Source organism: Astatotilapia calliptera, chromosome 7 (assembly GCF_900246225.1).
Source record: "Astatotilapia calliptera chromosome 7, fAstCal1.2, whole genome shotgun sequence".
Taxonomy (NCBI): domain Eukaryota; kingdom Metazoa; phylum Chordata; class Actinopteri; order Cichliformes; family Cichlidae; genus Astatotilapia; species Astatotilapia calliptera.
The window spans coordinates 29292440-29319078 of record NC_039308.1 but is presented as its reverse complement, the minus strand read 5'-3'; the positions used below and the strand labels follow the sequence as shown (position 1 = coordinate 29319078).

The 26639-nt window shown below is 37.6% G+C and overlaps 1 protein-coding gene across 1 annotated transcript in view; it reads right to left on the bottom strand.

Annotated features, from left to right (window-relative positions):
* Nucleotides 1–26639, bottom strand: part of cntfr (ciliary neurotrophic factor receptor) — a 194732-nt gene that overhangs the window by 90839 nt on the left and 77254 nt on the right. The window contains exon 3 of the mRNA XM_026174227.1: nt 8881–9114. Within this exon, the coding sequence (XP_026030012.1) occupies nt 8881–9114 (234 nt within the window). The remainder of the gene's footprint in view (nt 1–8880; nt 9115–26639) is intronic.

The following is a 26639-nucleotide window of genomic DNA, read 5'->3' as shown; positions in this document are numbered from 1 at the left end:
AGATATGAGGAAGAAAAAAAATTGCTTCATGGGTGAACCGTGAATGGCCACAACCGTGGAGGTGGGATATTAAAATATTATGCCAATATTATGTCTACAATGATGTGTATTTGTCTACATGTACTCTTTTCTACTCTAACTTCAGAAAACATTATCCTCAGTCTGACACAGACTAAATGTAAGGCATCTCCGAAAACGTTAGAGCACTTATGGAAATATGTGATGTCTTGATGAATCGAGCAGGTATTCGAAGTTTACACATGACCATTCTCGCATGAAAATATCTTAAAAGTTTATTTTGTGACCCAGAAAGAGTAATATTTCAAACTCCGCCACTCTGTGTTCCTCCGCCACTGCCTCGTTTGAGTTTTGGATGAAATGGATTCTGGGATATTGCATTTCGTCATTTCAAGCTGATTGGAGACCAGAACAGCCAATCAGATATCTTTGCATCCAAGTCTGTGATTGGCTGGTTTTGTGGCACAAATATAAAGGCGTACAGAAAGAGTTGAACACGCACGAGCAACACATTGCGAGCGAGCGCAAATACAAAAACTGAGCGAGAGGGGCTGCTATTGAGTGTGTGTGTGTGGATAATAGCAAACACTGAAATACATTTTTTGCACACAGCAATGAATTTTGTTCACTCAAATTTTAGTTTTCTTCACTCAAAATAAATTTCTCCTCAAAATGCAACACTTGCACCTGCAAACTTTTTTTTACTTGCGCTCAAATTTTTTTTACGTGCCCTCAGAATAGTGGCACAAACATGACGCCGTAGATAACTTGCTGAAGAACTGGAGTTTCTTCTCCCCCCTCCAGGCTGTCAGACACTTGATAGTGACCTGCGCGTGCTTCTCAGCCAATTACAGCGGTACAGACACCCAGCCTTCCGTTTCCATTAAACTCCTTCATTCACATACATTATTCTCTTGCATACATATATTTTCTTCAGACATGTATGCATTCTCTTCTTACATACATATATTATTTGTGAGATTAAATGCATATTGAATGCATGTAAATGAGCGCAACATGTAGGAATGCATAAATGAAAATGCATGTATGTTAGAGTGAAAATTTGTAAATATGTACATTAAAATACATGTATAAGAGAGCACAATATTGCAATGTGTGTTAAATATGTGTAAACATGAGAATAAAAATATCTAAACATAAAAATTTTAATAAAACTATGTGAGAGTGAAAATATATGTGTGTGAAAGAAGAATGTAGTGTGTGTGAGAGTGAAAGAATGCACACACTATTTCATACACATACATGTATTCACTTCCATTTGACTTCTTAAGCCAGGGCCATTTTCCCATTTGTTATGGTTTTCTGCTACAATAAACTGATGGGAATTACTGTTGTCCTGCAAGTAGAGCAAAAAATGGTGCAGGGAGAAATTTGCGATGTAGAGCGGAACAACAGAGGACAAACTGGAGTAAAAAGACAGAAAGAAGACAATGATGGTCACGATTAATATTGTAAGGGAGGTAACTAAGATGTGGATAAATAACTCTTATCTGTATGATTATCTCATTAAGCCTCTCCTAGCGTGTGCTTTTGTTTTTCACTGTTTCCTAAAGGAAAGAGTTGTTTTTACTCCAGGAGTCAGAGATCAGCTACAACACTAATCCTGCAGCAGAAATTATTGGATTTACTCAAAACACTTGGTGGCACTGCAGACTTTGGTCAGATCTCTGTACTACAACTTTTTCCCATACTTTATAAATAAAATAATGTTGTGAAGACAGGATAACTCTTTTCTTCATAAGTAATTTTTTTTCTTCTATTGATAAATATCTAACATTTCACGCAATATAGGAACTTATACTATACAATTGACTACACTACAAAAAAAAATCAAACCAAGCAATCTGATTTACATATGAATCAGATTATGCTATTTCTTTGAACATGTATTTAAACTGACTGCCTTAAAAGTACTAATTTTACTCTGTTTTGACAGACTGTGGCAACTGGTCTTGTAGATTTTTTTTAAAAAAATGACATGAGAGAGCATGCACTTTTGCTAGACTATTGAATTAAATTCTAAGCTTGTGTGAATCCTCAATGATTCCATTGACTATGATTGACTGGATACTGGGACACGCAAGGAGAGTAATTAAAAAGGAAGAAAAGTAGTTCTTGCAGTGCCCTTACATGTGGGGGCAACTTCCTGGTTAAACAGGAAGTCTCAGAGGAGCTTTATGGGTTCACCCTCCTCTGTAGCGATCTGTCTGCAAGGAGACAAGACAATTCCATTACCCAGCAATGTAGCACAGGTCCCTTGAGTGCGTGTGTGTGTATGTGTGTGTGTGTGTGGGGGGGGGGGGTTACGCACCAAAACAAGCTACCCAGGGAAAGGAATAAGACATCAATTCATGGTGTGTCTGTGTGTGTTTGTGTAGAAATAAGTTGCCTGAGGATGGAGATGCACATGACTCTAACGACAGAAATCACACCTTCTTGTATTAGGAGGTTGAAAACACTCAGTGTGTGGTATGGCATTTCATTGGTCACATTTTGTGCTATACATTATCTTATTTATTCAAAAAGTGTCATCTAAAAGTGTCATGTGAGCTTAATTAAACTCATATTAAATATACTAAAGTTATACTCTTTGGATGGGACAACAACAAGAGCTACAGTAAACAGCTATAAGTAAATATCATTTTAGTTGTTATATCTATTTGCATCTACAAATACAAGTACTGCATCTACTAAAAAAAAAGACACACCAATAGTATGGAATGGTACTGTGTCCTGCTGCCTAATTCAAATGGTGATTTACACACCCCTTATTGAGCAAGGATAGACTGGACTTGGAATTAAGAAGCAGGGAAAGAATGACTGCATATTTTGTTCCATTTCTGGTCTTCCAAGTATGGTTTTTGAGCACTAACCACACTCACACAGCAACATGCACATGGGTTAAACAAATCAACTCGATACTCCAACACTAGTGGTTAAGACTTCGGTTGCAATTTGTAGCATTAAGAAAAAAAAAGCAACTGTTTACATAATGTCATTGCTATGATCTGAGAGCAGCTCAAACTGGATTTGTTTACGAGAATGGGTGCCAAACCTAGATCCCTCTTTTTTTGTGTGATGATTTGTGGTATAAATTCATTACTATACAGACACAATTCTTGCTTGCAAGATGAATGCTTTTCTTCATTGTACATGTTTAAAATGTTGTCATTACAGTAATGGAAGCGGAGGAGTGGTTGCGGGCAGGGGCTGGTTTTGTATCGTCTCAGCTGGCATTCTGAGTGGCATACTGGCTGAGTAGCTGAATTATGGGCTCTAAAAACAGGGAGTCAATAGCAACAATGCTTTTAGACACTCATGCGTGTGTTGCATGTTCTTAAGGTGATAATCATTATCATTTCAAAGTTGTGAGAAAAGTTACCTCTAAATGGAAGGAAAGAAGAAGTGGTCCATCTCAGTTTTCAAACTGGGGTTTCTGACTGTCAGTCTCTTAAATGCCCATCATTCAGAATTTATTCATTGCCACTGTATTTGGTGAAGAGGTGGTTTACATTCGTCGGATGATTTTTTTTCGGTGAACTTTTTCTGGTAATAATAATAATTTTTAAAAAAAAACTCAAAACTTTGATTACATTCGCAAATTATATATGTTTTACACTGTATATTTAACCCTCTGTATCCCATAACAACCTCTTTTTTATGTTTACTCCCAAGTCACCTCAAGTGCTTCTGTTCATCTGTAGCATCTGAGTCTATAAAACTTTGTGAAAGAAGTCTGACATTGATCGACGAGTCTGTGAAGTGTTGAGGATATCCCAAACTTTTTTGTCAGTAAGGTTGGTTGTTTTTACAAGACTTAGCTGTTGTCAATAACACTTTATCTGAAATAAAACTAGCATCATCAGACTCTCACAGTATGACTTTCTAAACACTTGAGTCTAACTTTATCTTAAAACAATTTGTTGTTGTTTTAGCCGACTAGTTGTTAGCTGGGCACAGATGGAAGATTTACATGTGTAATCCTGCTGGCAATAGATAATTTCAATAATATAAGGAATAAATAAGCAGATTTCTGTAAATTCTTTAAGCTTTTTTTTTTTTGCTAAATATGAGTGTTTACAATATTCACCAGTTTCTCCCTTTTCTTCAAAATTGTCAAGAACATTTTAGTAGAATTCTGTTGGAGTGTGGAGGGTTAAATAAAACCTTTTTTCCTCAGGTACTCATGTTTCCTACAAAATAAGCCTCAGTAATTAACCGTCACACTGTACATTAAGTACTGCAATTGAACAGATGAGTTTATCTAGTTGTTACACCTGAACTAAGTCAATACAAACATTTTTCAAAGAGTTATCATCATGTAGTAGAGCTTTCAGTGAAATTGACTCGTATGCTATCATATGTAAAATGTTTCCCTAAAGAAAAGGTCCTTCCGTACTTTCCTCCATCTCCCTGATAATTTTAACCATGGAACATCCTTTTGCAGAAGATGTAAACTTTAAGTTATTTCTTTGTGATATAACCAAGTTGCACATAGACTATGTATAAAACTTGCATAAAGTGCAGCTGGTTCTCACTAGCAGTATAATGCAGCTGACAGGTGAGTGGCTGGATATATGATGCTATGCTGTTAATGCTGTGTTTGCTGGGAGGCTTAATAACTGGTTGGGTGCAGCTCATCTTGCTATACTATAAATTGTTTAGCTGACGGTCATTGAAAAACAGCAATACATACAAGAATGGACAAAGCCAGAGAAGAGGAGGACAGCAATAACTTCACTGTTGTGACAGCAAAGGATGCACTATCCCACAAGCGCTTCAGTGTTTTATGACCGCTTGCTAATTAAATTATAATGAAATTTTACTGGGTGTACTCTTTCATTTTCTATTGTATTTTTTAAACCATATGTCACTTTTTATTTTACCAGCTTTATGTTACCCCCTTTACCAGTTAACATCACGTCTTATTCTGAAGATACAGTCTAAAGACGTCACTGAGTACTTGGGTGCTGAAGTTTCCTTGTGTGTCTCTCTGTTTATGCATGTGGATGAGGAGATGGACAGTTTTTAAAACAAAGTAACAGAGAGAATGTAAACTAACAGTTATATACAGTGGTGAAATAATACAAATGGGAAAAGAAACAGACATCAAAGCAGCACTATATTTCCACATGAAACTCAACACAAACAAGTGCTGTCTCCTTGTGCTAACATTATGTTGACACAGTCCATAAATTCGGTGTGAAGGTGGACCAAGCGTGCATACGCACATAGCATAACACTAGTGTTCCTAATGCAAACCAGTGTAAACACAAAGCCAAGCGATGCTGCCTAACACAAATGAAAAAGCCGGCGTAGATAGATGGATGCTAGAAAGAGTGGGAAAATAAGGACGTCATACAAGGTTGCTTTACACACGCACACATACGTATGAAGAATAACGAAAGGCAAGATAAGAAAGATGAGAGATAATCAAAAAAGTTTGAGAGACAAAGAGTGAAGGAGAAAAACTAAAAAGCATAAACAGATGGCTCTGTGCTATTCTCCTGATAACACTTCTATCTGTGTGAAACATAACAAGCCCCCAGTGTAAGTAATAAACGCTGCATAAAATCAAACTACCATCATGATGGTAATCAGAACAAGTGTAGCCTGTCATGATGTCATTATCACTGTAGCTGCACAACACTTAAAGTTTTGTAGGTGGCAGTTAACATAATGAAAAAAAATGTAGCCAGAAAACAAAGTCGCAGTCATAACAGACAATAAAACACAGACAGAAGAGATTTAGCAATGCGGAGTTACAGTTGCTGCCACCCCAACGTATCTTGAACGTGTCATAAAATCACAGACTGTTATTGAGACAGTTAGATTCAGTGCTAAAAGTAGGTTAGCAAAGTAGGATCTGACCCTTGATGAATGAATAAAATAAAACTCTGTTTGTCTCTCACACACAAAGTGTCATTTTGATAGCAGAAAAGCAGCACCAGTCTTTCACATGTGTTTGTACACAGATACTGTTTCCATCTGTCCGTCTAAGGCTCTCTCTCTCTCTGTTTTATACATACCTAAACATACACACATATCCTGGCCTGTTTGTGAATTGCATCATTCCCCCCGCTGACATAATTTGCCATAACATAAAAGTCATTAAATCAGTATTACTTCAGCATTGTGTAATTCATCACTGCTGATATGATTAACCAAACTGTCATGCGCTCATATAGTCTCATTCATCAAACATTTGCTTGGAAATGTAACATTTAACATCAGCACTGGGATAAAATCTTGATGGGTTGTGTGTTTGGCCTCTATTGGTTCTGTTGACAAGTGGATGGAATCATACTGGCATGGTTTACTGTTTAGCTAAAGGGGACGTGAGCTGACCGCTTTTTCAAAAATATCTTTAACCGTTGAGTGTTTATTTATTTTATTTGTTTGTTTTTTTGGATCGGTTATTTGTATGCATGATTCACGAAAGACATTTTAACATTTCACCTGGCACAAATGAGATAAATGAACCGGTCGACCTGTCTTTCAATTTGCTTTTCTCAAAAATAGAGTTGTGGTGGACTCAATAACACAAGAGTGTCAGAAAGATGAACGCTGTATGGGCTATTCCCCCCCTTGGAGTGATGAATCATGTGCTGTGTATCAAAATTTGCCACCGTTCTGAAGTAGCCTACTGTGACTGATGCCAAGAAGATATTTAATTTCACTCTCTAGCCTTCTTGCAGCTAAAGTGTGATTTCTGTAAAAAATGTAACTTAAAATGTTGTCTATTCCTTTTACTACTAACAGACTGAAAAGGAGGGAAGACAGAGTGATCATTTTCATGTGAACAAACACTGCCCAGCAGAGATAATGTCCCTGCTTTTTATTTTATTTTAACTACAGTAAGTAGATAATAATTCACTGTTGACTGAACATTGTTTTTATTCGATCTGTCATTTAAGATTGACATTCAATCTGTCATGAGGCAGAACTGCAGTGACAGATGAATTCAAAAATAACAGCCAAGCTAATGGATGGAGGATGATAAATATAATAACTGTGAATAAGTTATGTGATATATTATAAATAAGGCAGAACGCTAATCTGCTGGTTAGAGAAATCGCTTGTCATTAAAATCATTATTAACATTTATAAACATTCAAATATTTGGACATCCTGTAAGCTATACCAGTATACCACACAAAAAGCATGTACTAAGATTAACGTTTAACTTAAATAGAGACCAACTAATGAAATTACTTCTGGGGTTCTTCTTTTCATTGTCATATAAACTGTTCAGCTTAGTCAATAAAGCAATTTATAACAAAGGCAATTTCATTCAAGTCATCGTCTTGCCATTTACCACTCCATCCAACACACTTATTATGCAAAGAATAAGTGCATAAAACTTTCACCATGAAAATAATGGATTTAAAATGAGGCCAATGCCAACTCACAAACCCTCATGGCAGTCCATTAAAAGTGACATCATTTACTTTTCGTATGATTATTACGATTATGCACACCATAACAGGAAATAGACCAAATATAATTTTAACAGCTATTCATAAGAACTGGTCAGCTGGCAGCAGATCTACTGTAAAGATTGTTATCACAACAATTCAAGTTTTATATTGGCATTTAAAATTTGAATGAAACAGCCCCTCAAACATTACAGCGTACTATTAAAATTGTCATTTAGCTGAAGTGCTCACTTTGCACGGAACAAAAAGAATCTGGAAATTTGGTAGCCAGCTGTAGGTTGACCCTCACAGTCGTTAATACAAAGTCATAACAGTCATAACATCCTGTGACTAGTATATAGAATGGATTCAGCTTCTTAAGTAATACTCCTCAGTCTTTAGACACAGTTGATTGCAGGGATGGTCGCAGGTTTTATAAGCTCTGACCATCCCGCACTCAAAGCTTATTTCAAAAGGGCCTCTACTGTGATTCCACTAAGACTGGAATGATATCACAAATGATATCACAAGCATCGACTGTGACTATCTTTCAGTCTAAGCTGATCACATATTTAGACCTTTTTTTGTCAAGCTTTGGAAGCAGCTGAAATTGGAATTGTGGTTGGAGGGTTAGGGTTGTTGTTGGTTTGAATGTATGTAGCAGATTTTTTATTTGCACTGATTATCATTATTATTATTAGTAGTAATAGTAGTAATGTAATGCAAAGTCATTTGGTTTTAAATGTGTTAAAGACATAAAATGTACTTGTTTCTTCATTATTTGATGCTCTATATTGAAAGAATGGTATCATACATTTAGTTATAAATTCTTAATGGAACAACAAAACTCTGGCAAATTTCCATGGAGACATAAAATATAAGCATTAATGACAGCTAGTGCTAATAAGGTTAAGCTAATTGACATAATTCAGTTTGTTAAGAGACAGCCCTCAACAACGATAAAAATAGTAACAGACTCACCGTGTGTTAAAGAAGTTTATATTTTAGGATTCATCACAATTCTCATTTATGTGTACATTTTACCATCTTGTTACTTCTTGAGTAATTTTACATTACACAGAAAGCTACTTAAACATAGCTGAAGTAAGACTAAGCAGGGCATCTATAGCCATTATTTTTATCACATTTGTATCAGATTACTTTTGAAATTATCAGCAGTGTCATACTTGTTTCTATGTTGTTGGGTTTTTTTTTCTTTTTGTTTTTTGTTGACATCCCAATGGCATCAAGAGTAGCTTATTTTATTTTACTACTTTCTTATTTTATTCACCTTTTGTCTTTCCATCTTATGTCTGCAATCACTCACTTTCCCTTCGGGATGATTAAAAATGTGTCATGTCTCATCCTTAACACTTAGAGGGCAAATGCGCCCGTCCTATTGGAAGTAAGCTACTGTACTTACTTCCAATTTGGAGAAAGATGGCTTCATGTTTGTCATCATCTTGCTTCTGAAAACAAGTGTAGAGTCCAGTATGGTTCAGGGACACGTTAGTCAGGATCAGTCTGGGGCCTTCTAGACTGTGCTGGGCCTTCACATATGTCCCATTCATCTTCCATGATACTGATGCATCATTGTCCAGGGAGCCACACTGCATGGTGACATCACTGCCTATTCGTCCATACTGGATCCTATCAGCTAAAAAGAGACAGAGACAATGATTAAGTGCTGGGGATAGCAACAGTTAATAACCACTAAAATATCTGTGCAGTGTAATTACTGCCCTGTGTGCATGTTGGCCCTTGGCAACTGAACACAGACTTCCAATTCAGGATTCAACACACTTCCAATTAATCTATTCTTATTCTTTTGTTATTTTTTCTGTGTGTGTGTTTCTGGACACTAATTCGCTCTCTAAATCGCTTTCATATATGTTTATTTGTGTACACAAAAAATATATTTTCTACTTTATGGAACAAAGTTTAAAATTTTGGCAGTAACATGAATCATTTTGCTGCTCACGTCAGAAACCTTAAGGGACAGATTTTCACAACTCAGTTGCATTATGATTTTAAAATGTTCCAGTTAGGTATTAAACACTACCTAGTTAGGTTTGGAAAAAGATGGTTTGGGCAAAAATATAACAGTTGCTATTTCACAGCTCAATTTCCTGTTTGTCAGACTGACACATCCCCGCAGAAAGCTCTTGACAACATTTAAAAAAAAACAAAAAACAAGCGCGTCCATGCTCACAGGTGTACACACGGGTGATCACACCCACAAACTACACCCTTTTTGGCTCCTACCTCAAAGCACACTGTGTTCTGTTGATCTTATGTGCTGCACAATAATGTTTAACATTTAGTATTTACTGTCATATTCCCATATATCATTGTGATGTTGTTTATTCTATTACTCTTGTTCTCTTCTGCTTGTTTTCTTTTTTCTTTCTCAACAGGTGATCCAGGTGATCGATATATGCATTTTCTTTTTCTTTTTTTTTTCTGCCCGTTCTGTTGGTTTTTGTCTTTTGCCCTTCTCCCCTGTCCCTCTTCTCAGCTGTTTCTCTTTCCCTCTTTCTTTCTCCCCTTCTTTCCTCCAGTCAAGTCAGCAAGTGAAAATAAAATAAACAATAAAAGGCAAATCAAATGGACCATTATGGCAAGGCTGGGATGGTCAACTTGGTAAAGTAAATCCGTTGGGCATCTTTCTTTGCCTTTAGACAACAATTCTGATGGCAAAAGAGCCAAACGGGACAGGAAAGAAACAAACAAAAAAAAAGCGTGTAAAAAAAAAAAAAGACAACATTTCTGCTACAGACAAACAATACATTGTGATTTATAATTGAAATATATTTCAAAAATGTGGGGACTGACAAATAAAACCCCAAAACAAATCATGTCCATAAACACAAACAACTTTCTCTGACTATTTCTATCAAATTTTGAAAGAGAAAGTCGATTCTGACGTGTCTTTTCGTTGATGCCTTTAGCCTTCTGTTAACTAACAGCAATGCCCAGTCAGGAAAGTAGTTGGGTCTGTGACCTCCAGGGTTAGGGGTTATATGTGAGCCTAATGGGTGTTCTCACCAAACACTGGGGTTAGTAGCCCTGTTGTGTTGATAAGCCTCATGGGGCATGCCACGACCACAGAGACTGAAGACCTCAGATTAACACTTAACACTGGGGATCAACAGCACAACAAGAAACAACAATAAAATATTGATCTCCATCTCTGTAAAAGCCCTCTTCTATGAACGGGGGGGGAGGGGGTGGTTGGGCGTGCTGCCTCTACTGGCTGTAGATCAAATGCTGTCAAGATCCTTGTCTTGGTCTGATGTCTCTTTCCTAGACTTTTTCTTTGTGTGTCTCTCCCCACCCACCTTTGTTTCTCACCACAATGCCTTTTTTTCACTTGAGCTAGCTTCCATCTCTCAATCTACTCAGACATGCTTCTTATCACAGCTGATACAGATGCCAACCCAGTGTTTCATGTATATTTCATGTCCCATAACAGAGCCATCTATATTTAATGGGGATAAGATCCTTGTCCCCATTAACATTAACCCAACGCTGTTTGTTCTCTTCGTCTTCCATTCCGCCGTTCATTACCCCTCACTAACCCTTTCTTTTTGTAATTCTCTGTGATTCATGCCATCTTCATTTTTTTTTCTATTATTATCATTTTTTTCTTCTGCTGTCCACCCGAGCCATCTCCACGCTCGCCCTCCAAATTTGCCAAATAATGTGTGTGCATATGCATGTCAGTGGCAAGAAATGCCAATTCCTTTGATCTCCTTCTCTGTCAACTTACTTTGAACAAGTTTGTGTGACTTTATTTACATAAAAAGCTATTTGCATCTTAGCATAAACCTTAAAGTTTGACTTTGATGTTAGCTTTGATGATGATGCTGGTGCCCTGCTTCATGTGACAAGGAAGAGAAGAGAAGAGAAGAGACCTTGAATTTTAAGTCAGTGGTCATTCATTGCGCTTTCAAACCAACTAACTGCAGAATATATTGTGTGATTACTGGTAACTTGTAATAGTAATTCTTACTTATCAAAGGCACAGAAGTCATTTCAAAACTGATTTGAACACTGACACTGAGTTGTTAATAGAATAGAAGTGGAAAGTCATGAATGTCATCCAACTGATTTAATCAGAAAGAAGTTTTTATTAGTAGCTGAAAGAAAAATGAAGTCCCTGGTGAGAGCTTACCCCTTACAAAGTTTTTGCACTTAGCATTTCTTGTTTTTGTGAAGGTCAGTACCCGTCTATGTACAGCAATGATTCTTTAACCTCTCCTGTCCCCCTCAATGCCCCATCCAATCCTTTGTATCTTCTCAGGTTACATCACCTTCTCACTGCCTCAGTCCTTTCAAATATCCAGTCACATCTTTCGCCTTTGCTCCCTCTCCATCTCTCTCCATTTCATTTTGTCCTCTCACTTCTCCTTGTCTTTCTTCTGTCCTATCAACACTCTCCTCCTCTCCTCTCACTCTCTGTGTCAGTCTCTATCTTTATCGTTCATCCTCCACCCTTGTCTATGTGTCACTCCCCCCCATCTGCCTGTATCAATGACCTGCTTTGAACTTCAACTTGTCCTGTTAGCTGATGATGATTCACAAACAGTGTCCAGTGTGTACCAGAATTATATTTTCTGGGCTCAGTGCATTCAAGCTGTTGATTCCTGTTGATTCGTCTTAGTTAAACTTATTCAGATAACCCGAAAGATTTTTCTCCTCGTTGCTTTGTGTCGCTATACTTCCCACTCATCAAGAAGTCACAGATTCCGAGACAGAGTTAAAGACGTCCTCAGCTGGTACAGTTATAACTACTGACTATTCTCAGCTGGGGGCTGATAAACACAGAGTGTTCTGCTAAATATTTAAGGATTAAAAATGTTCAATGTGGTATTAAATCAAGTGTGAATTCGTATTACTGAAGTTACATTTAATCCACTTGAACAGTTTGGATAACTTGTGTAGTTTATGGCACCAGAGAATTAACTTTATCAGGATTTTCAGCTTCGTCCTTCAGTCATACAAGCTCCAGTTGCACAGATAAAATGGTCTTATGGAGTCTTAATATACCAAAAATCAACATATGATAATGTCCGTGAGCCCTCCATGCTGTAGTACTACTATCTGCTGTAGGGATGCTTGCTGTTACCTCTGTGTCTGCTTTTGTTTATCCTTCTGAGAGTTATTCTCACTGTGTCTCTCTTATCTTGTCCCCCCTCTGTATATCTCATTGCTCATCTTTTGCTCTCTCCTCTCCATTACTTTCGCTCCCTCTGTCCTTGATGCTGCTCACTTACATGCCATATGAATTGTGTTGAAACTTCAGTATTCATTCATGGTATATCAGTGATCAGTAGTCTTCAAACATGCCACTCATGCATAATACACCTTATAGCAACAGTGGAAACACAAGCAGATACTTATGATTACAATCATGTACTCACTCGCGTATACGTAGACTGCCCTGCATAATGTCCTCATGCCTCATGACCATCTAGACAAGCAGGGCTAATAACCATAATGGCATTCAACTCAAGTGCTATTGTTCTCTTGGTAATAGACAGGGCACTTTACGCAGTGGTAGAACACTGGTTTTCTCTGCTAAATGAGAATATGAACCACAAATGTCCTTCACAAAGATTTAGTGTTACTAATTTTACTTATTATTCTTTTCATTTGGTTTGAAGCCAGTTGAGACTGCCTAAGTACAGAGCTTATAACTACCCTGGAGCCTTAAGAAAAGATCATTTATTGACTACCTCCAAAACCTCTCATCTAGCAACCAAAAGTACGCAATTTTGGAACTAAAAACAGGATTCAATCTGATGAATTATATTAGTGCGAGTTTTTTTTTGTTTTCTCTCCTTTCAAGTTGAAACACCAGAGTCCAAAAATGAACCACGTCAATGGCATGCTGCTAGCATTATATTCATGATTTAATGTCATTTCATCTGCTATTTTTCATGCTTACCACCAACAACACAAACATTAAGCGCAACCTAAAAAAAAAGTTACACCACAGCTTAAAAGTAAAACAAACAAAACAGTGAATGCATAATTCAAGTCACAAGTTCAGGGTTTTAAAAAAATACCACATATATTACATTTGAAATGCTTGAAAATGTAATGTGGTAAGTTTCTTTCAGTGTGTGTGCACCCGCACGTACACCACACCATCAGGGCCCAAGGGAAGGCTAGTTTCTCAACATTTTTTTTCTTGCCAGGAAACTTGAACTTTGCATTAAATGTGGGCACTGAGGGCATTGCAGTTCTTATGCAGTCCTGTGATGTTTTCAGTATATTACGATTTAACGATAAAGAGCCAGCATAATGTCATATTTTGGCTAAGACCTGCAAGACAATCCAGTATTGCTGTCCAGGGGCTATTTAAAGAAAAACAAGACCATTCAGAGAAACCCAAAAAGCAACTGGCTGTACATCTAACTCCATGAGCTGTTTACTAAGCAACGAGCCCACATAAACAAACACAGGCAGATTAACTTATAGTGATGTATATACATGTACATTAGCATGTGTACAGAAACTTGTGCAACGGCAAGTGCATAACACTAGGATTCTAACACAATAAATGTTTAAGAAAATATAGTACATATAGAATTATTTCATTATTGTAAATTACAACGATTCTTAAGGGAATTAATTTGTTACTTTTAAATGTATTTTAAATCTAACATGCAGTTCAGAAGTAAAGAAGATATATATGCACAGCTTTGCATTCTATCACAACATTTAAGGTAATACATGCACATCAATGATCATGAAACTGCTAATGTTTACAGTTTTTTACAGACGCTAGGACACATTTCTCAATACTTAGGTCACGTTTGCAAAACTCCTCACACAGTGAGCACAACAGAAGTCTATGTGGGCTAAACTGAGGACCAGTTATCATTGTTTTGGCACAAAATGCATTCAATGACTACATCTCTCAAATTTCATGAATTATCTTCTCACTCAGACACAACAACTGCCAAAAATCTTTGTACGGACAGGACATTTTGCATGTGCTTACATACTGTTTTCAAAACTGTTAAACTTATGGCCAAAACAATAACACAATGCAAAACTTGAAAAGACAGCAAAATCCAACAGCAATATTTTATTGAAACATATTTTAAATCTAAAAATGCAGTTTAACCAGCCACAGCTGATTCTCATTGTAGATGAACATCTACACAGGTGTTACTCCTTCAATTCTGGCATGCCAGAAGATTATTTCCTAGGTGTGTTGCCCTAGATGACATAAGATGTGATGTGGATGAGAACCTGTGGCCAAATGGAGGAGACCGAGTAGAATAGCATTACTATTGTATGTGTATCAGTGGATGGTGTGTATACAAATTCTTGTATTTTGGGATTACTTAGTGCAAAAAAATAAAAATACATAAACAAATATTAACGAATTCTGCATGATGTCTGATTCATTCCAGTAACATATATTGAAATTATAAACAGAGATGTGTCCTTGTTTTACACAAGGAAACACTGTGTAATGCTACATGTTGTTAGTGTTTTTTAGGTCTTTGTTTTGTGGGTGACAAAGTGTGTTTGTCGACTGTCAACCTTTGCTAGTGTTCTGGAAGAATGAGTTTATTTGAGACCTGAATAAAGTGTTTTGGTAGTTGTAGTGCATTTTGAATGTGAAATGAACTGCTTTGCCAAGCTGACGGTCAGTTAGGAGAATTGTGTGAAGAGTTTTGCAAAAGTGACCTAAGTATTGATATATGTGTCCTAGCGTCTGTAAAAAACTGTAATCATAAGTATCTGCTTGTGTTTCCAATGTTGCTATGCATGAAACTGCCATACCACAATCCTAGTTCATACACACAGTAATCATGAAAAAAGTGACCTCATATAAGATTATACACTTGGGATGCACACACACACATACACACAAACAGTGTTCAAATACAGTAGTTCAGGCCAAGGTTAAAGCAAGCACAAATGTAGTTAAGACTATTGGAAGAAAAAAATTTACATTTTATGGGAAAAAAGTCAAAGACACACAAAGACTCAGTGTTGTATTGTTTGCTTTATGTGAAATGCAATGACACCTTTTCAATTCTTGTCTTCATTGTCTTCATTCCTTAGACCGTGATTAATAATTATTTGACCAGAAAGATCAGTTAAAGGCAAATTATCATTAGACTTGTGCCGCTGAGGATATTTGTGAGTAAGAGCAGCCGTGCTGTTTGATTAGCTGATTAAACATGGCTAGAATTACTTGTTCAAATATAAAGTTCCAGTGTTATACCTTTCTAATACTCTGCTGTCAAATGTCTTTGGATGAAGTGCAGCCATTGACTTAGAGGATAAACTTCTCATCGGGTTTTCTGAGCTGGAAAAGGGTTTCAAATGATTTAATTTTGCAAATGTAGTTCAGAGGTTATAGGCTAAACTGAACTAGTGCTGTAAAAGACTTGCAATAGTTCACATATGGCATAAAACTTAAAAGTACAACTTTAAAAATCTGGTTTTAATTAGAACACATTTGTAGTTAGTTAGTTTAAAGTGTTTCAAAAACAATGTTGATCAGCTTACATGGTATGGAAAAGGGTTAGTAAGATATACACTCTTTGCAGTGAAGTCAGTTTGGTATATTCTCTGAGCTGGTGGAGCAGCAGCCATATTGGACACACAAATTGGACACACAAATTCTCACAGTTTGACCTTGTCACAGACTCATATGCACAGATTTATGTTGTAACCAAGGCTACAAGCCATTAAACTATCATGAACACCCTTTTGACTAGATTGGAATACTGATGAATTTTGATTGTGGTGAACCAACTGTGTAAGCATGTGTGTGTATGTTAGCATTTCATTACACAGAATATCTTGCCAAAAATCTTTTGACTTTTTTATCCTTTATATATTTTGTTCTTTTATGCTTTTATATGCATTTCTTTTGCCTCTGTGTTTTAATGCCATTTAACATGCTACCATGCTGGTTCTTTGCTATAGCCTTCATCCTCCCTGTTACTTCATCTTACTCTTTTGTATGTTAAGCACTTTGGTACACCACTGGTTTTTAAATGTGCTATATAAATAAAGTTTGTTGTTGTTGTTGTTGTCATATATGAGGATGATTCCTTATCAGTGTGTGTCTGTGACTTCACTTGTGCACACATGTGTGTTTTTAAAGTGTGTGTCTGTGAGCAACCAGCTGTAAGTTATGATGTGACTGCACAGCAACGGCGTGAAATGAAATTGAAGTTCAGCGTTGGCATTCTGATTTACCATCCCAAAGACTTATATTCTCTGTGTTTGTGTGTCCGCAACAATGCACACTTGCATGCTGTATTTTTCCGTGACAATGTGCAGTTCTCCATGTACACACAGCCCTCTTTGTCGATTTATTGCCATGTACATATCAGACTGTGTGACTCTGTCACTTTCCAGTCAGGCTGTAACTCACTAAAACATTTATCAGTGAATCACATTTGTATGCCTAAGGGGAGCCATGCCTTTTGAAAGTCCAACAGTAAAATGTTGGATTGGCTGACACACAGAGATAGAGCCCAGGAGAATTATCAGTTTAGGTTGAAAAGATCAATTTTTTTCAGTCGGTGGCTGCACATGCTGATGCAGCCTGGGCCAATTCTACTGATATAGAGAAATAAAATGCACACAGCTGAACAGTGATTGGAAGAATAGTGAGTATCGATCTTATTTTCAGAATAGAAAGACTTTTTTTTCCTTCTTCTGCAATTTCACATTAACTGAAAAGGAAATCTTGAAAACTAGTATATTTGACAGAAGCTCGGATTTGCTTAAAAATCTCTGCTGACTTGCCAGCGCGTGTTCTTGAATAAACATTTCATATTCAATTTTACAAGCTTTTTTTCATCAGTGTTGTTGCTACATTTTTAGACAGATTTTACAAGATGTATATATGTTTTCACTATAAACTAGTAAAATCTGACATAACACAGGGTCAGGAATGAAAATGAAAATATGTAACCACCATTTAAAAAAGTCTTCTAGTTTCCTATATTTTATTAGAATCAGCTTCACTGAGTTTCTTTAAACTTATTATACTGTTGTATGTTAGATAAACAGTAAATTACTAAGTTTAGTCCTGACAGGTAGAGTAAGCATACGCAGTAAATTATTTATGATTTCACACATGGGTTATTCATGTCTGATTGGGCTGTTGCTCAGGGCCCTCTGATCCACCACCCCTCCTCCACTTTTGGCCTTCACTTGTCTTTGTATTGGACCCTTGTGAGCTCAGGCTCTGAGCTTTCAAAATCATTTCCAAAATTATTTCATATTATTACACAGCCTCAAGCCACAGAGTTCTTATTTCTTTGCAAATAATGTTCAATAGTGCAAAAAGTCTAATTTTTCTATGTGGAAAAAGCTCTAAAGCTGAATTAAAAAAATAATCCTGGTAGAAGTCAGAAGGTTAGCCATTAATGATGTGCTTATATATTTTAACCAGAAAAACAGCCAAACAAAAAATCATTGCAGACACAAGTTTTCTTTTCACATTCGCTTTAAGTGAATGTGATATCGCATTTCCTCTTAGCACAGACACCCTTGTGTCTAAAAATGTTTTGTAATGAGAACAGGGCAAATGAAAGGCTAACACATTTCAAAACTGGAAGTAAACTCGCAATACTTTTGGCTTTACAGCATGTTTATTTACAAAATTACTCTCAAGGTTGCTATCACTGTCAGCTTTGCAGACAGTGATAGCAGCTTTGCAAAGTCTGCCACAAAATTGTTTATTTGCAGTGCAAATAAGCCGCAGGATTTTATTTTAACTACGAACACTCTCCGCAGATTATATCAAAAACACACTGCAAATACTGCAAATTAAAGGAAGGAATAAAAAAAAAATTACTTCCCTTCAGACTTTGTCACATATATCACTAATAGTGGAAGTTCAAAGAAATCATTAAAGCTCAAAATTACGATGTATGTTAATTTTTTTTTATCACAGTTGTATACAGTATTCTGCATCTGCAGATACTGTTTTCTAATCATTTTCACAGGCCCACTGAAATCTTCTTGCCTCAGTCAGCATGCGGCACAGCTGGTTAGGCAGGGTCCTCAGATGTTTTGTGAGGTATGACGCAGCAAAATGCTAAATCCTCCTGGCAATTTATAAAAGAGAGATCTGATTAACTGCTGTATGACATAATAACTATCAGCAATAAACTGCTGTTGGCACTTTCACGGTCATGCACATATTAATGCACTGATACAGATGTACTGTTGATACAGACCTATGTGTACTTTTCTCACAGATGCATACAGGCCACACTTCTACACAAGTATGCATGAACATGCAACTTCTGCACCCACAGACACGCTCTCACACTTACACTTCCTCCGCAAACATCTTGGAATGAAGTTATCACTTTATCCTCTCCTGTCTCTCTTTCCCACGGAGAGCTTAACATTCACTCGCTCTCTCTGCATTTGCCTCTCCTTTTATGTGAACACTGAGGCAGCTGCAGCTGTGTAAGTGTTTGTATGTGAGTGTGTATGCGTGTTTTCTGTGCATGTCTGTCTATGAGTCAGGGCACCAATGCTCAAATAAATCCACTTCCTGTTTCCTGCCATCTTATCTTGGCCCCACTGCACAAGTAAACGTAGAGTGTCTGAGTGTTTATGTGTGTCAGTCTGTTCATTGCCCATCATCCGGCTTGCCAAATCCACTGGAGAAGACAGGAAGATTTGCAGGCAACCGGGTTAATTGATACTTCACGTTTTAGACGGTTATGTTCTGAGAGGAACTTGGGAGCCAGAGAGAATAAGTGGGGTGTGTAAAAAAGGAGAGGAAGTGCAGGGAAAGAGAGATGGAATGGGAGGTGGTGAGTAGAGAGATGTTAGATGGAAAGGGGTACAGCACAAGAGGGAGGATGAATTGTTGAGACTGAGTAGGGCAGTTAATATTTTACAAGCCTGGATTAGAGAGGTCATGAAATGAGGAATGGGAGAAAGATTCCTGAGAATTGGCTTCAGGGATGGGGTGGGGGGTTGAGGGGAGAGACAGCTGGATAACACTGCTTTGATCAGAAACATCTGTAGGTTTTGCGGTAGAGAAAGAAAAAAAATTGAGTGGTGAGAGAAAATTGAGAGCTGTCAATTTTTTTGTTTCTTTGTTTTTACTTTATACAGGTGGAGTTAGGGCTGGGCGATATGACCCAAAATTCATATCTCGATATTTTTTAGCTGGATGGCGATATAATATATATATCTCGATTTTTTTTTTTAAAGCCATAAGTTAAGAACAAAAAGAGAGTTCTTAGTCACACTGTGTCCCAGATGTCACACGGGCACTTTTATTTACATACAGCGTAGATGTACATGAAGAAATTACTCAAAAATAAACTATCAGCATTTATTAAATAATCATGGTCCATAAATAAAAGAAAATGTTGTTTTTGTGCATAACAAAAAGCTCACAATTGTGCAGTCAAAATGTAAACTAATAGACGCTGAGCGTAATAACAAAGAGACAGCTGCACCACGTCTCTGAACAGGTGCCATTTGTGGTCCTTATACACACACAGTACGTATCACTCCGCGAGGCTCCTCCTCGGTAGCCGTAATCCTCCGACATCAAGCGGTGCAGCTCCGTAGCTTAGCAAAGTCATATTAAAACATTTTTTGACAGATTGCTGAGCGCTGTGTTCCACATAAAATCGGTTCGCGGTCAGTAAGCACAACCAGAATTCATACATAAGGCGCACTGTCGATTTTTGAGAAAATGAAAGGATTTTAGGCCGTGCAGCCCCTCTGGGCTGCATGTCGTTAGCGCGGTTAGCTCGTTAGCGCGGTTAGCTCGCTAACACGTTGACGCCGTCCAGCCCCATGCACGGGGCGATCCGCGGTAACTCGCTAACGGAGATTTTCCGCTTTCATCTTGTCATTGCCTGCAGGTGAAGCTATGGGGGAGGGGGAGTTGTGTTCAGTGAAGGAGAGGCGAGGCCGAGTAACGTTGCGTAGAGACAAAAGTGGATGAAAGAGAGGCAAACCTGCGGCTCCACAAGTATAATTATAACGTAACATAGACTATATCAATATAAACAATATTGTCACATCTTATATCTCGTATAAAAATATATCGATATTTTTAAAAAACTCGATATATCGCCCAGCCCTAGGTGGAGTTATCGCTTAAATGCACCTTCTTCTATTTGACGTATACATTTAACTTCTTCTTTTTTGGATTAAGTGGGGGAAAAAAAGAATGAAAAAAAAGCACACAAGATTTTGGGCCACCATGGGGCCAGAAGAGCTTCAGTGCACTTTGGCTTTGATTCTATGTGTTTAACTCCTCCGAATGATCTACGTCATTTCTTCAAATGGCATAACTATATTTGTTCTTAATTTTGAATTACGTCAAACACATCAGTCCAAATTCTCCATTAAATGTTAAGTTAGATTGAGATAGATAGATTTTTATCATAGCATCATTTTCATACTTCCTAAGCCGTTCACTGACTCCTTGTGACACTTTCCATCCAGCAAGACAATACTTCCATCAGGGCAGTTTTACACCAAGACTTTAATCAGTGGGTACATGTCGTTCATAACAGAGACACCTGATCTCCCATTTTAAGGTTCAAGTTTATTCTTATATTTTTTCCTGTATTTGAGTCCAAATCCAAAAGTGTCTGTCGTAGTCTACCATTATGAATGTATTCTCCTTTTTTGCCACATCAACAAGAAACCAATGCTCAACATCTAATTCATATTGTTTCAACCTGTTCTGATAGTTTCAAGTGATTCTTTCACCTAATTCTACCCTCCAGAAACAAATTTGATGACATTTTATATCAGATTTTTTATTGTTCTCAATGACATTTAAGCTTATTTCCATACCAGTTTTTATTGTGGCTAAAGTTAAGGTGATGGGATTAAAATTACTTTTAGGGGCTGATATACATCCAATATAGCATTAAGAGCAACATCAGTGGCATCATGGTAAACTTAGATAAGGGGAAAGAAACTTTTATTATCAGTTTTTAGAATTGAGTGTGTATCTAATAAATATTTCTTCTTGCTTCCCATTGGCAAGACTAAATAATGATAATACTAATCAGACATAAGCCAGCAGGAACCTCCCTCACAGCCCTAATCCTTTTGGTTAATAACATAGCTAACATAACCCAAAACATCCCCAAGAGCCAAATTCAAAAGGTCAGTGCTAATACCAAGACATTCATTTATTAAAACCAGTTGGTGAAAAACAGACAGAGAAGAAAGAAAGAGAGTAAAACAGAGATATGGGGAAAATTAATATGGTGATGGGGATGATAAAATGGAGAAAGAGAGTGAGACAGACAGGAAAATAACGGCAGAAAAAAGAAAGTCACCCCAAAGGATTTAGGAAAGGGGACGTGTTGGAAGTTAGCAAAGGAACAAGAAAGTATAAAGTAAAAAGGGAGGTGAAGGGCAGCTAGAGGAGGAAAGGGTTTCAGATGGAGAAGTCAGGGGGAGGGGGATGGATAGAGAAATGACTGTCTTAATTAATGGACTATAATATATGACAGAATTCCTGGGTTCCAAGATAATATCAGCAAAAATTACTGCCTTCATCACTGGCACACTGTGCAAATATACCATGACCTTGACTAGGGAACTGAAGTGGCATGGAAATTTTAGCTAAAAGTGTATTGCATGTGATAAAAAGTTATGATAGTTCCAACGATGGGAAATGTAAAACTCTTATTTCCCCTGTGGTGCAGAAACAAGGACAGTTTTATCTGTCTGTCTATTTGTCTGTCTGTGTGTGTATATACACTTAGCATTAGTACAAAGCCTATAGGGACACCCACACATGAAGCAATTAGCTTTGTTACTGACAGATCTGACTAGACTGATCAGTAGTGGACCTTCCAAGGTCCACTTGCTTGCCTAGATAATCCTCCTCTATTTAAAGATTTACAGTAACATATCTTTGTTATATTCTGTTATATGTCAGTCAGCAGTGTATTTCACTCTCATTGGCAGTTGTTTTAATCAATTGCCTCAAGGTTTTGAAATGTTTAATTCAGATCCCGTACACTTTATTTTGCCACTAGTTATTTTGCTCATCCACATTTAAAGTCGCTGAATGTCATTGATTTTCTACAGTCTCTGGTTGCCAAATCACTGCTAATCGCTTCCCATGTTGATGCCCCTTAATAACTAAGTTTCTAATGAGTGCCTACTTATAGTTTAAAGTTCTAACTTGATGTACAACGAATTATGTTTATATATTGCTCTACATTAACACGCATTGCCACATAATAAATAGCGTGATGACATCCCAGCAAGAAATAAAGATGACAGGGTGTTGTTAATGTCTGTCTATTAAAAAGGTTTAAAAGTTTTAGCCTATTGAACTTTGGTTGTAATCGGCTCCTAGGCAGGTGTAGCTTGAAAAAACTGCTGCAGAGGTCAAGAAACATTCTTTGAAGAGGTAAAGAATGAAAATTTGGCTTTAGAAAAGTTATTGTTAATACAGTTTTTTACAGACGCTAGGACACATTTCCCAATACTTAGGTCACGTTTGCAAAACTCCTCACACAGTGAGCACAACAGAAGTCTATGTGGGCTAAACTGAGGACCAGTTATCATTGTCTTGGCTCAAAATGCATTCAATGACTACATCTCTCAAATTTCATGAATCATCTTCTCACTCAGACACAACAACTGCCAAAAATCTTTGTACGGACAGGACATTTTGCATGTACTTACATACTGTTTTCAAAACTGTTAAACTCATGGTCAAAACAATAACACAATGCAAAACTTGAAAAGACAGCAAAATCCAACAGCAATATTTTATTGAAACATATTTTAAATCTAACAATGCAGTTTAACCAGCCACAGCTGATTCTCATTGTGGATGAACATCTACACAGTTGTTACTCCTTCAATTTTTCAACTCCTTCAATTCTGGCATGCCAGAAGATTCTTTCCTAGGTGTGTTGGCCTAGATGACATAAGATGTGATGTGGATGAGAACCTGTGGCCAAATGGAGGAGACCGAGTAGATTAGCATTACTATTGTATGTGTATCAGTGGATGGTGTGTATACAAATTCTTGTATTTTGGGATTACTTAGTGCAAAAAAATAAAAATACATAAACATAAATACATGATGTCTGATTCATTCCAGTAACATATATTGAAATTATAAACAGAGATGTGTCCTTGTTTTACACAAGGAAACACTGTGTAATGCTACATGTTGTTAGTGTTTTTTAGGTTATTGTTTTGTGGGTGACAAAGTGTGTTTGTCGGCTGTCAACCTTTGCTAGTGTTCTGGAGGAATGTGTTCATTTGAGACCTGAATGAAGTGTTTTGGTAGTTGTAGTGCATTTTGAATGTGAAATGAACTGCTTTGCCAGGCTGAGGGTCAGTTAGGAGAAATGTGTGAAGAGTTTTGCAAAAGTGACTTAAGTATTGAGAAATGTGTCCTAGCGTCTGTAAAAAACTGTAATAGGTTAAAAGTAAGAAAGCATACTATTAAACAGCATATTTTGCAGGTGGAATGCATCTAAGTTATTTCCGTCCTGTTGCTGAACTCCAGTGTGCAGTAGCTGCCACTGAGCTATCAATCTCCTAACTCTTGGAACAGCAATCAGTCTAGTTTGTCAAGCTGTTGCTGTGGGAGCTAAATGGGGCATGGGCGCAACTCCACCACACAGCAGGGGGGGCTTCCAGCATTTTTTTCATTGTTATTTGAGTCAGCAATCAAAGAACTGCCATTCCAAGTGGAACTAGGGGCTATGTCACTGTCACCACAGAGATTCCTTGAAATTCAAGAATGATTTTTCCATGGCTGTGTGAGTGTAGTGTTTGCTGTGTGACTGGTTTCCAAGTACTGGCGAGTACCGAGGGACCTGCACATGAGTAGTTTTGAAGCTGCAATCAATCATGTGTGACGGTGGAAATGTAACAAACACAACAGACAATGCACGCAGTGACTGTGCACACTAACGTGCACAGAACCAATGACACACACTCAGACTTACACACCTACATAATAAAATGTGTGCATGAGTGCATGTCCTCCTGGTCTTTTTTTTTTTCTTTGTCTCTGATTCCTCAGATAACAGTGCTAAAATACACACAACAAGCAAGGTGTGAAAGGAAAAGAGCTGCTGTCAAGTTCAGCGACTGCAAAACACATCGCCATCTGTAATCCAAGCAGCTGAGGAGGCACAGATTACTACTCAGTCTCCTGAGCTTCAGCTGGCATGCAACGAAGGGCTGAAAAAAACAAGATGTAAAACAAATACATTTAGAAGAAGCCAGTGGTGAAAACACGCAGATTTATTTGAACTGGAGCAAAGCCTAGGGTGTTGTTGCTCTGTCCTTGACGCCGAAGTTTACTTACAGTTTCACGCTCATCATTTGTCGGAGGAAGACTAATGATGCTGAACATAACATTTGCTACAATGAAAATCATTATCAGCAAATAATTTCCCCTGACAGTCCTGCCTCTCTTTCCAGTAGTCCTCATAAATACTCTTGACTTCAAAGCCTTGATTTGACATGGATTGGAGAATGCTCATTCTATTATACTCATTTATTGGGAGTTCAAAAGGATTTAGGTTAATTAATGCAGTAAGTTACAATCCTGATTAGAAATAACGACATGAGTGATCATAAGTCAGAGTCCTAAATAAAACAAAAAGATCATTTTGTTTTGTATAATCACATCATTTAGGAAAAATCAGCAAACAATTTGAGTAAGATAGATTGTTTCTAAAACGCGCATCTACATGAGAAGTGTTACTTAGGTCCTTCCCTAGACGCACATAACCGACACGCACAATCTGGAAAAAACACACACACACACAAAAAAAGAAAGATGGTTTTGTACCTGCTGTTTGATCATTTTGCCCATCTGTGCAGGAGTGTGCATACCTTCAAGTATGGTTATGCACACAAACATGCAAAACTGTTTTAAAAGAAGGTTGTCAAGACAGACTCCAGTTCACCAGCTGTTTTTCTTTGGTATGTGTGAATCTGGAGTTGACACCTGGGCCTTGATCTTGTCATCTAACCACACACTTTAACCCCCTTAAATGGACTGGTTATTTTATAGCCACTTCTACTCTTTCTGAGTACTCAAAGCGCTTTACACAACTTGCCTCATTCAGCCATTCACATAAGCACTTCAACTCCAAAACACATACAAAAGACAACAGAAGTGCTCCAGGATGCTAGGCGCAGTGTTGAGCTTTGTTACCTATTGGCTACACAAGCCAGGAAGTACCAATGACCGGATTTGGTGTGTGGTAGTAACAGGTAAATGATTTTTTTTTAATTATTCGAATATATATGAGTGCTTGTGTATAAATACACAAACAATACACATATGCTTTCATGCTTTCAATTGTGTAATTTAAGTGATCTAGGTAGCTCTGTTTTGGAAGTTCAGTTAACGCTAGAAATGTGTTTTGGAGTTTGTACGTGCTTTGTCTCTAGGGGCCACCGCATATATTTATATATGAACATATATAAATAAAACCACTCTTTTTTTTACATTAGTAATTCCTTTTGTGCATAATTTTATATTGTTGTTAATAATAAATTAATTAAAGCAACAAAACAACCTGAAGAGCCAGTTCAGGGCCGAAAGAGACGGCTCGGCTCATTAAAAAGAGCCAGAAATCCCATCACTATCTTCTTGGCTGCAGTGGTTATTATTATATTTACATGCTTCCAGCTCCCGTTTCTACTCGATGATAACTCGTACTTTTCCACTCTCCTTTTTCTGCCTCCTCGCGCTCACAAACACATAACGGATATGGCAGTCCATTCTCCCTGCAGCACGGACTACACTGCCCATGAGGCTACATTCTTTAGGGCTATGTCTCTAACACTCTGCCTATTAGCTTAGCATAACAACAACAACACAAGCAGCGTTATGAGGGCCCTCGCACCCCCGGCGCGTCGAGCCACGCCCAACACCTAAAACCAGCACGTCCGATCTGATGTCACATTGATGGAATTCATGCATTTAACCACCAGCTAACATCTCAACTCATTCATTCATGATTAGTTAGTCGTTCCACTAGGTGGCGCTCTAACCATTATGTACAAATGGCATAACAAACACTTCCAAGCTCGAGTCTCATCACACCTGAGACGTTTGGGAGAGATTGGACATTGTGTTTTTGACTGACAGCAGATTACTGCTTTTTGGCGAGTGAT